At 38.8% G+C, this 12,420-nt stretch overlaps 1 protein-coding gene across 6 annotated transcripts in view; it reads right to left on the bottom strand.

Annotated features, from left to right (window-relative positions):
* Positions 1-12,420, bottom strand: part of GTF2I (general transcription factor IIi) — a gene marked incomplete at its 3' end in the record, with an annotated part of 98,345 nt that overhangs the window by 2,005 nt on the left and 83,920 nt on the right. For all 6 annotated transcript variants that reach the window (XM_081257592.1, XM_081257595.1, XM_081257593.1 and 3 more), the window contains 12 exons: positions 11,896-11,954; positions 11,432-11,506; positions 8,662-8,763; positions 8,002-8,067; positions 7,272-7,455; positions 5,731-5,789; positions 5,273-5,353; positions 4,450-4,533; positions 4,101-4,284; positions 3,003-3,031; positions 1,247-1,288; positions 408-449 (listed from right to left, as the gene is read on the bottom strand). In XM_081257592.1, coding sequence (XP_081113718.1) covers positions 408-449; positions 1,247-1,288; positions 3,003-3,031; positions 4,101-4,284; positions 4,450-4,533; positions 5,273-5,353; positions 5,731-5,789; positions 7,272-7,455; positions 8,002-8,067; positions 8,662-8,763; positions 11,432-11,506; positions 11,896-11,954 — 1,007 coding nt within the window. The remainder of the gene's footprint in view (positions 1-407; positions 450-1,246; positions 1,289-3,002; positions 3,032-4,100; positions 4,285-4,449; positions 4,534-5,272; positions 5,354-5,730; positions 5,790-7,271; positions 7,456-8,001; positions 8,068-8,661; positions 8,764-11,431; positions 11,507-11,895; positions 11,955-12,420) is intronic.

The following is a 12,420-nucleotide window of genomic DNA, read 5'->3' as shown; positions in this document are numbered from 1 at the left end:
ATTACAAATCTAGTCATACCAAACTATTCATTACAATGACTTAATAGGAATTATAAGATACTAAAAATGATAAGACTGTTCTCTAGCAGTAAGTTCTAAATTTTGTTACTTAGATTTTCAAAGTAACGAACATCTTATTAATTATGCATGCAAAGGACCCACACTAGCTATATCTAGGTTATATAGCAGTCATTCAACTATTTCAGAATTCATTAAGAGTCATTTGGGGAAAATGGAGGAAAAGAACCCATGAGTCATCTCTAAACACAATGTTTCTGGGCATAAACTACAAATCCAGTTCACCCAGAAACAAAACTACCATACAGGTCCAGTTAAACAGCGTTAAAAACACAATTAATCCTTTGTCTTTGGCCCTTAATTTCTGACAACCAGACTACTCTTTTTACCTTCTGTTGCAGGAACCTCCAACTGGCTTGGCTCGGCTGATTCTGAAGAGAAATACATAAAGATTTTACTTTAACATTTTTCGAAAGTTGCTTTCAGTTATTTAAAGAGCCCAGAGGGAGAAAGCTCCCTAGACATTGTACACAAAGCCCAGGTCTCGGTGAGACAGCAGCCAGATTCCTGGGATTAAACACACCGTTACTCAGCCAGACTCAAAAACCTGCTTTTCTGAAACCTGTTAAAGTTGCCTACACAATCGAAACCTTAAATAACAATCTTAATTAACACAGCTCTAACATGAAAGTAGGAGTTTCTCTCTCTCTCTGTCTTTTTCCCCTTTCTTCTGTGGGCTCCCTTTTAATAAAAGCCTTTTGTTACTTTCAATGAATCACACAGCAGGCCTAAACACTTTGTTTCTAAGGGCTTTTTAAAACTACAATGCATGCATTTCCGCCCAACATAATTTTGGTTTATAGCAACCATTGGAAACAAATGGCATAAGAAGCCAAGTTAAAAAACAACCTTCTCCCCCCATCACCCCACAATTGCATTCTTCGCCACTGGTCTCAGGGTTCCTGACCTGGGACGGGGGGAACAAATGGCATGTGGTCCAGTTCTCAATGAGGACCTATGGCTTGAGCTTATATAGGCTTTCAGACAAAGGAGTCCAAGCAAACAAGTCTGCATGTGCACGAGTGTGTGCATATGTGTGTACATGTGTGCTGTGGAATTAACTTTCCCTGAAGTTACGTAAATGTAAGCATGTGAGGCCACACAATTTATGTGACCTGTTTTATTGACTAAGTAGGAATACTTCTATATTATACCAAGCTTAATTTACCTTGGATCACTGGGCTTTCTGACTCACTCTGATCAACCAACTCTGAAAAGAAAGCAGATTCATTTAAGTAATAATTTAATGATATGTTGTTATATTTGAAAAGCACTTTTTACATACATTCTCTAATCTGATGCTCCAACTTTGCTATAACAGGCACTATTTTCCTTATGACAAGAAGGGAACAAATATTAAAAATTCTAGTATGTCCCATCAAAGTAACTAATTCAGAGTAATTACCATAAAATTCTATAATAGACTAGGGCACAAGGAAAAGAACAAAACTGAACATTTTAAACATAAGGTAAAGGAGCAGGGAGGCATAAAATACAGTGTCTTTTGAAATTAAAAATTACACAGAAGGTAGATGAATTGGGATCAATAAATTTTTTTCCCCCAAAAAAACCCCACACCTTATCATGAGGTTTCTTTAAATGACAAAGTTCCCGGGTGTAGTTAAAGCTGAATGCCAAAGATGACTGAAAATCTATGAAGCAAGGTTTACTTCTCTTTCATTCATTACTGACATCCCCAGATGCTAACATACTTGGCCAAGATAGACAGTATAATAAAAACAGATTCTACAAAAAAAGAACTCATGGCTTGGGGGAAAAAGCAAATAAATATATTTTGTGATAAAGTGAAACTCGAAACTTGGGGGCAGAAGAGATATAACCAAATCCGTGACACTGAAGGAGTGGTGGCCACAGAACAGCATCAATAGTGTGAAGCAAACAGGGGGGTGGGGGCAGGCACAACAGGGGCCCAATTTCTCAGCTCAGGGGACAAACCAGCAACTCACGAGGCTCAGCTGCTCAGTGACCACTGAAAACTCCCGAATACTTTCCCAACAAATAAAGTATACAATTGAATACCCAATACAGATGGATTTTAAAGAGTTGGAATAATACCAGTTGGAAAAAAGACTGAAATGCTAATGGTATTAGTTAAGGATAATTCTCACTTTTGAAATTTTTTAACAATAAAGTTAACAGAAGAACATAAAACATACTAGCATAATTAAGTTTTGCTAAAAAAAAAAAAACTGTTTAAACTGATACGAACATAAGGGAACTAGAAGAACACTTACACTTGTTTATGCAACAGTATCTGAGGGCCCAGTGGCTGCCAGACACTAGGCCTAAATATTAACAGAAGTAGCTAAATCACATTAAAAGACTTATTTTTTCCAGCCCAGTAATTACAAACTAATAGTAAAAGTAGTAACAGTAGTAGTAAAAATAGTAACAAATATAGATTTTGCTTACTGAGCACATACTAGGGTCGGGGTCAACAAACTTTATTACAAAGAGGCAGTAAGTATTTCAGGCTTTGCACGTCAGCCCAGTTTGCCATAAGCAAATGGGCCTGGCAGTGCTGTAATAAAACTTTATTTACACGGACCGCAGCTTGCTGGTCCCTGTTTTAGAGGCCTGACACATAATGTGTCATTTAAAATGCTCTAAAACTCCCAGAATGGGTACTAATATCATTACCATTTTCCTAATAAGTAAACCGAGATTTAAAAAGGTGAAGCAACTTGCCCAGTTTTACACCTAGAAAGTGCCTGGTGCCTCACACACTGAGGGCTAAAATGACGACTTTGAATGATTACTGCTGTAGGTGAAGTAATAAAATGTTACACTCTCAGGTAAGTGTACGTGCAAGTGCGCACACACGCGCACGCACACACACACACACACACCCTTCTCATATCGCAGAAAAGAGAAAAAACAAAAAGACTTCAAGAAATACTCACGGTTATTAATCACAAGTCCTGGAAATGGTCTAAAGAGAGAAACAAATTGTACAAGTTTTTTTTTCTACTCTACAAGAGCTTACATGTATATTCAGTTTATTCGACTAACATTTAGCCCATGTCACTTACGTGCTAGAATGAGAAAAGCTGTCCACTACTGTTTAATCTTATACTTTTTAATCTATAGACAAATATACGAATAACTAATGTGGCACATTATTAGAAAATGCTACATCAAGATGGTGGGAAAAAAATAGGAACAATGCAAAGGGAACAGAGTAATTGTAGTGAAAGGAGGAAAAAGCCTTGGGAAGGTAATACATTAGCTATTTCTGAGTGTTGGTCCTATGCAGACAGTGGGAACTTGACAATGAATGGGTGTTATTTAATAACAGCTAAGTTTGGGGAGGTGGAAGAAAAGAGTGAAAGGCACTTGGGACTTCTGCTTAGGTGGATGACAAAAGGATACCGTAAGACTTACTGTGACAAGCACACATCAAAGACTGTAATTCTCACAATGCTGTTAGATGGCAGGTGTAACCATCATTCCTACTCTGTGGATAAGGAGCTAACACTCTCAAAGTAAACAACTACAATCTCACTGGACAGACAAGGAAACAGAAGTGACTTAGTATTGAATCCCTGTCTGATCCAAAGCCTGTGAAGAGATGCCTGAGGCAGAGGCTGGCAGCATTTTTCTGTAAAGAGCCAGACAGTAAATATTTCCAGCTTTGTAGACCACACTGTCTCTGTCCCAACTACTTAATTTTACCACTGCAATATGAAAGCAGCCACAGACGATATGTAAACAAATGGATGTGACTGGGTTATAATAAGACATAAAACTAAAATAAAAGCAGATGGCAGGCTGAAGCTGGTCCACAGGCCATGGTGTGCTAACAATCCCCTGCCTTAAAAACCAGAGAACTGAGTCAGCACAAGGAAGGAAGAATCTAATAGTACAGTAACTAAAGAATTTCATTATAATTCATTTCATTACATGGCAAACTTACTACATACGACTACATTTTGGAAGATGACTCAGCCTCAGTGATCTGCAGGTTCATTCTTATGACCAAGCAAGGAACTCTCACGTACCTAATGACTGTGAATTTAATGAACTCAGCAGAATCTAAGATCCTTCTCATGGAGCTGATTTCCAGATAGCTGGGGGCTTTGAATGACACTCCAGGAGGCATGCCATCAACCACCACACAGCCAGGGTTAATTGTGATTTTCCTGTAGGGAACTTTCACAGGGAAACCCATACCAATGGCTTCACCTATAGCAAGACAAACGGCATAAAAGCACAGATGAACCTAGCACCTTAGTTGAGTGTTGTAAAAGCACAGATTAAAACTACCTGAGCATAATTTACTTTTAAGATCTTATTGAGACGAAATTTCCTTGCTTACTGCAAGCTATACTATGCAAATGCAAAACTTACCAAATTTTCGACTGAAGAGGTCATTAACTTGTTCTCTTAGCTGTCTAGCTTTTTCAACTTTTGACAGTCTTTCATTATCATCATCTAAAAAGGTTAAGAGCAAGTTGTAACTTAATAATGCGATTTTAATACCAGATAAATTTTTAGGTGCTTTATGTAACTTCACTTTATGGTTTTGGAATGTTTTTAAAAATGAATCAAGGGCTTCCCTGGTGGCGCAGTGGTTGAGAATCTGCCTGCCAATGCAGGGGACACGGGTTCGAGCCCTGGTCTGGGAAGATCCCACATGCCGCAGAGCAACTGGGCCCGTGAGCCACAAGTACTGAGCCTGCACGTCTGGAGCCTGTGCTCCGCAATAAGAGAGGCCGCGATAGTGAGAGGCCCACGCACCGCGATGTAGAGTGGCCCCCGCTTGCCGCAACTAGAGAAAGCCCTCGCACAGAAACGAAGACCCAACACAGCAAAAATAAATAGATTGTCTCCTATTTAAAAAATAAAATAAAAAATAAAAAACGAATCAAGATTGAAATGATTTAACCAAACAATTTAATAATAACACCAAACTGACAATGTTGCAGTTATGAAGAGCTTTGCTTGCCGTCTTATACAAATTTTTTAAACAACACACTAGGCATCTGGGTAGCCTACAGGTTTTAGCTCACGCCGAGTCTCATAACTGCCAAGAGCTGTTTAGCGATAAACTGACAAGGTGATGTATTTGGTTAATAACTTCTGCAGGGGCTGGTGGGGACAACACACAATGTGCAGTGTATTCAAAATCCATGAAACCCCACAAACTACGACTGAGGCAGAGAGATCATACCTGGAATCGTCACCTGAATGATGTTAAGGTCTTCAACCCCTGATGCAGTAGTATTCACACTGGGCGATGAATTTATTTTTCCTTAAAACAGAAACTCGAGATTAGAACATATACAAATGCAATCAGATCTTCCCTAATAAAGTGCTTACAATTCAGACTACAAAAGATAGTATTTTAACCCAACTTTGTTCCTTTTCATGACATGTTTTGTTGTTCTGTGATATTAGGCTTCCTGAAAGACGTTTTGCACTTTTTTCTCTTCCTTGTGGTGCTTCGTAGAGCATCAGATATGTGGAGACCCTTAGGTATTAAAGAACTTAAAAATCGTAAACTAGTCCAAACCCCAACCTTGAATGAGCTTTCCTGCTTTTATCTCAGTAGCCACTCTTTCAACAATTTTCTAAATTAGTGCTGCAAAGTAAGTGTCTAACAGCGTGTTTTCTGCAGCAAATGCTTACTTGGAGGGCTCTTAGAGGAGGAGGTGCTCTCCTTAATGGCCGTCTCAAACATTTCAGGCCTAAGAACAAGAAAAGAGAAAAAACTTTTCGGCTAACATTCCAATAGTAAAACATTAAAAATTAAACAAGTAAGAGATTTTAAAAGCCAGCAACTTTCTATAAATACACATTCTTAGTAATGGAAGAACAGAAGTAACATGGATCTCTAAAGGAACACACATATAAAGACTAATTATAATTGTGATTTTACCATCCACCCCAGCCCCATCTAGTATAAACAGCTTCTTCCTGTGGTTTCAATATATCCTAGAAAGAGTCAATGCTAGACTGGAGAAGGAAACAGGAAGAGACCCGAATGCAGGTAGCATGGAAACAGAAGACAGGCTGTAAACACCTGAACACAAGAGACTGTCTCTCTTAGGAAGCAGAAGCAGGGGCCCTAGCCTCTACAGACCTGGCTGAAGGTACAGAGGGAGGACATTATGGTCGGCAATGTCAGCTGTGATTATTTGACAGCATCCTTAGGGAACTCAGAAGTAACCTTTAATAAATAAAACCTAAAATTCCTTTCAATTCATTTCAAATGTATTTTGTTAACTCTAATTATTTCCATTTACTTCAATTGTGCTGGCATAATTCACAGATTTCCAAGCAAACAGGAGAGAAATTTAAAATATTCTGTAAGCTGGAGAAATAAAAGGGCTTTATAAAACTGAACCACTGGGCTTCCCTGGTGGCGCAGTGGTTGAGAGTCCACCTGCCGATGCAGGGGACACAGGTTCGTGCCCAGGTCTGGGAAGATCCCACATGCCGCGGAGTGGCTGGGCCCGTGAGCCATGGCCGCTGAGGCTGTGCGTCTGGAGCCTGTGCTCCGCAACGGGAGAAGCCACAGCAGTGAGAGGCCCGCGTACCGCAAAAAAAAAAAAAAAAACTGAACCACTGCCTAGGCTCCAGTAGTATCAACCATTAGGATATCACTGTGAGGCTTCCCTGGTGGCGCAGTGGTTAGGAATCCACCTGCCAGTGTAGGGGACACGGGTTCCAGCCCTGGTCCGGGAAGATCCCACATGCCACAGAGCAACTAAGCCCATGCACCACAACTACTGAGCCTATGCTCCAGAGCCCACGTGCCAAAACTACTGAAGCCCGCACACCTAGAGTCCATGCTCTGCAACAACAGAAGCCACCACAATGAGAAGCCTGCGCACTGCAACGAAGAGTAGCCCCTGCTCACCGCAACTAGAGAAAGCCTGCACACAGCAATGAAGACCCAACACAGCCAAAAATAAAAATAAATTTATATTTTTAAAAAATGTCACTATGCATAGACTTCACAAAATCAAGTTGTTATCCCCCTGATAAGCCATAGCCCTCCCTCTTTTGACCAGTTATGAAAAATTTAAAATATATACAAAGGTACAGCTTAAAGAGCTTCTTTGACCCTAAGGTTTGGCTGAGCTCCAAAGTTGAATCCATGTGCCATCTCCCAGCGTCAAACTGTATCAACTCATGGTCAATCTTGTTTCATCTTATCTCCTTACTTTTTAATGATGAACTTAATTTTGGCTTTGTTTCTGAGTATCTTCTCCAGCCTTGGAATGCCAAAAGTAGATGGTCGTCGGAATGGCACACCCTCGGGTAAGCCTTCCACGTAAAAGTCTTCAGGGAAAGACTCAAATAACGCAAACGGCACTTTCACAGCTTGTTTAAGGCCAAGAGCTTCACCTAAAAAAACAAAACACATTTACTGGTTCTCATATTTATAACTTAAAAAAAAACTAAACCTTTTTTTTTTTTTTTTTTTTTTGCGGTATGCGGGCCTCTCACTGCTGCAGCCTCTCCCGTTGCAGAGCACAGGCTCCGGACACGCAGGCTCGGCAGCCATGGCCCACGGGCCCAGCCGCCCCGCGGTATGTGGGATCCTCCCGGACCGGGGCACGAACCTGCGTCCCCTGCATCGGCAGGCGGACTTTCAATCACTGCGCCACCAGGGAAGCCGAAAAAACTAAACCTTTTTTTAAAAATGCATTTTAAATTACATTTTGCAGCTACTAAAACCTTTCTTTTTAAAAAAATCACATTAATTTTAGAAAAGTTTCTTCAATTTCTTGGTGCTCAGAAATGTGGAAGAAATTATAAAATTCATGCCTGCAAAACCCACACTTCTGATGACAGTAGTATTTAAATGCTGAACAATTTTACTATGCTCACATTTTTCTATTTTATAAAAAAGCTACCTCATATTTTAATAGTATTTCAAAATAAACTTACCACATTTTTCATTGAAAAGATTTTCAACTTTCTGTTTTAGGTCAGTGATTTTGGCATTCCAGGCCTCTGCATATAAAAAAACCAAGAGCGATTAAGATGTTAGTAATAGTTACTAGTATACATCCAATGGCAGAACTTCTTCATCTTTTATTGTGCATCTTTAAGCAATACAAAATAAAAAATACATAGGTTTTAAACACAGGCATGTCTTGATAACTACTCTAATCCTGATGCATTATTTAACTGTTTTATTCTATTACTAATATGTTGGCTACGAATAAATAAAAAAAAAAAGAAAACCAAAATACCCCCCCAAAACAATTTCAGTATCTACTACGTGCCAGATATAGTTTTACCCCTTAAATGATCTGGTATTTATAATCTTCATAATAACCCTATGGAACAGGAAGTAATGTTATCCCCACTCACAGATAAGGAAACTGAGGCACAGAGACGTTAAGCAGCCTGCTCAAGGTCACAAAATTATAAAGTACTGGCACCAGATTTGAATTCAGTCTGGCTCTATAATCTGTGCCTTGAATTGCTAATATATACTAACTCACCAAATAAAAAAAAAGAAAACAATTCAACTAGTAAAATATTTTACTGACTCCTTTTACTTAAAATAATGAAATAAAGAAAAACATAACACGTATTTACCAAAGGAAAACTCTCTCCCTCGAGGCTTGAAGGGAACATTAGAACCATTAGTCTGGGTAGAGGTTCGAACAGCTGAGGTTTGAGGGTTGCTGTTATTAGGGCCTACAGAATTAAAAAACATAAATAAAAAACATAATCAGCACATATATTCAATCATCCTTAAGTACTGCTCATGATTTCTCTAGGACATGCTCTTGAAGTCCAACCTGTGCTGGAAAAGTTATGTTCAGTGTGTATACAAACAAGCACTCTGCAATGAAAATAGCCACTGCTGTCAGTTTTACAGACCTCCATCCATTTTCCTACTTCCATCCCTATAATCAGGCATTTCCCCCCAAAACACATCTAGCTTTCTGGCTGATCTGAGGAACTTTCAATTCACTTAATGATTCATTACGCCATTCTGAAGCCACTGGTTACCTATGTTTGCCTTTTATGTTTTTCTTTCGGCCTTTGAACATAAACACGACTTTAGATACAACTATAGTCGTGTTTATGTTCAAAGGCCGAAAGAAAAACATGAGCTTTCCTTTGGATTCTCTAGCTGACACTGACATATCCTTTCTTTGAATTCTTAGTAATATACAGAAACAATGTTTTGGGTTATCAGTTGTTTTCCATTAAAAGCCTGACTATGGCCTCAAAATCAAATAAAATATCAAGATTCAACATTCTAATCTTTAATTACTTCAAACTCCTGAATAAAAACCCCACAGCTTCCTTAAAGAGCACAGTGATAAAAGCAAAGTATTTCTGGACCAGCTGGATCTAGCAGCCTGGTTGACCTGGCAGGTATAATAACCAGACAGAGGAACTCAGTACATCCTATTACCATACTTCTTTAACAGGCTACTAAAATCACTCAACTAACATCTCTTTTTATACTCCATGTTCATAAAGCAGCCTTTTAATAGTAACAGGGCAAGACAGGAAGAGACTTGTGGTCACCTGACAGAATTAAGCTGACTGAAATATCTACTTGCAATTCAAAAATCAAAAAACTGGCATTCTGGTCTATGCTTAAGTGAAATGACACTACACACCCACTAGAACGGCTAAAATAAAAAGGATGACAATATCAAGTACTGTGAGGACGTGCAGCGACTGGAATTCTCATACATTCCTGGCACAAGTGTAAAGCAATACAATCAGTTCAGTAAACTGTTTCTTAGAAAGTTAAAAACCCAGTAAATTCCACTTTAAATATCTATTCAAGAGAAGGAAAGCATATGCCATGTTTTGTACACAAATGTTCATAGAGCATCTTGACTAGACAAAGACAGGAAATAAACCCAAATGCCCACTGACAAATGCATAAATTAATTCTGGTGAATCCATACAATGGAGTAATACTCAGCAATAAAAAGAAATACTGAAACATGCAGCAAGTATAAATCTAACAACACTGTGCTAAGTAAAAGAAGGCAACCATAAAAAGAAAAGATACAACATGATTCCATTTATATGAAATTCTACAACAGGCAGAAGTGTTCCATGGTGACAAAAAGTGGATCAATGGTTGCCTGTGGCCTGGCCCGTGAGGGAGTAACTGCCAAGGAGCGTGTGGGAGACCTTTTAGGGTGAGGGAGATGTTCTATCTATTGACTAAAGCGGTGCTACAAACGTTTTTCAAAACTCAAACTGTACAATTAAAATGTATGCATTTTATCACGTATAAAGTGTACTCAATAAATTTGATTTTTAAAGTAATAAAAAAAATCCATTTACAAGCATGATGTATAATTTAAAAGAAAACATTAGTATGGTGGAAAAAGAAAAAGTCCCTCCTTGCTATCACACTCTTGACAAAAAGCCCCTGAACATGGACACAGCTCTTTACTACTCAAATTAGTTAGTGTTAAACCACTAACAACTATTTTGTGGTATTTTAACAAATATAAATTAAATTTGGGGTCTATTTATAGCCCTGGTTAAGCAAAAGAAAGCTACTGTGGGACAAGGTCCTCTGTGGCTTGGGTAAGACAACAGAAAGAGATTCTCTGTTAATCTGAAGGCAGGTCAAAACCATTTTTCATTAACCCATCACTGCCCTTGTACACGAATGTTCAGAGCAGCATTACTCATAAATAGCAAAAAGTAGTATAAACCAAATGTTCATTAATTCATGAATAAACAAAATATGGTATATCCACACAATGAAATACTAGTCATCAATAAAAAGGAATGGACACCCATTAGGATGGATATTATCTAAAAAGCAGAAAGTAACAAGTGGTGGCAAGGCTATGGAGAAATATCACCTTGTAATTGAAATTGTTAATTAGAAACATTTAGAAATCTAACTTTGGGACTACCCTGGTGGCGCAGTGGTTAAGAATCCGCCTGCCAATGCAGGGGACACGGGTTCGAGCCCTGGTCCAGGAAGATCCCACATGCCCTGAAGCAACTAAGCCCGTGCGCCACAACTACTGAGCCTGCGCTCTAGAGCCCGCGAGCCACAACTACTGAAGCCTGCGCGCCTAGAGCCCGTGCTCCACAACAAGAGAAGCCACTGCACCGCAATGAAGAGTAGCCCCTGCTCGCTGCAACTAGAGAAAGCCCGCACGCAGCAACGAAGACCCAATGCACCCAAAAATAATTAAAAAAAAAAAAAAAAAGAAATCTAGCTTTATCGCAGTTAAGTGTTCTGCACCTAAAACAAGTTTTATAAAAACTCATCTGCATAAAAATATAAATAGTAAAGTGAAGAAGCAACAGATTAACTAGTGAACTGGAGAGCAGACAGGAACGGGCCACAGAGCAACCTCACCTTCAACAGTGACCTCAATTTCAGGAACTTTTGAATTACTCCCAGGGCTTCGTGGTCTTTTCGGGGACTGCAAAGCTGTAAAGTAAGCATACAATTTCTTTTGCATATTGTAAAAAAATCCCGAAGGAGATGCTTTATAAAAGCAGAGTATTAAAATTCATACAGTTTGGCTCTTTTCAAAGAAACCTGAAGAATTAAACTGGTAGTGTAATCCTCCACATGAGTTTCAACAAAGCTGTGGAAACATGAATGAAGGAGGATTGCAAACATGAAACTGCCAATGAAATGTTTACTTTTAAGAGACAGAGAGGAGGGAGGGAGGGAGGGAGAGGGAGGAGGGGGTTCATTAAATAAAATACCTTAAAAAGCAAAGAAACAAACCAAAAGCCCCAAAAAGATATCTGCCAACAACTCAGCATGTTTTAACGCACTGAAGTATAATGAAGGTATACATAATCTCTTACCTTTAGTGTTTATTTTACTAGCCATTCCAGGAGGCAAGTAGGAAATAACTAGTTCAGGTCTAGAGAAAAAACCAAGAAACATTAGAGTGGCCAGTATAATATTGGTCTTCACAGCTAGTAAAAATTGTGATGACCAATGTTTTTTTTATAAAGGAGACCACAAGATAACTCTGTAATGTAACAATAGTTTCTTCCATTATGGACCAAAAAAATTCACTTTTCCTTCCTACAAATACCTGCTAAATGATTTTATGAAGAGTAAATGACTTCTTTCATGAAAATGAAAACTAGCTATCACTAGTTTAGTTTCTTCAACTACTGAAATGCTGCAGACATATAAATGTGAAACTTAATCACTTAAATTCAGTTGCCCATAAGTTTAACCAGGAATAACAGCACATAAAAATCAGCACTTTCATCCTTCCCTCAAGTATCTATCAATAGTAAGAGACAACACAGCATCTCTTAACAAACTTCACCTCCACCAATGTGAGGCAGGTACAACTCTCCTTGTCCTGATGAAGA

This window comes from Mesoplodon bidens, assembly GCF_964165515.1.
Source record: "Mesoplodon bidens genome assembly, chromosome: 15".
NCBI lineage: Eukaryota > Metazoa > Chordata > Mammalia > Artiodactyla > Ziphiidae > Mesoplodon > Mesoplodon bidens.
Note: the sequence above shows the minus strand (reverse complement) of the source record. Positions and strands in the feature narration are given on the sequence as shown.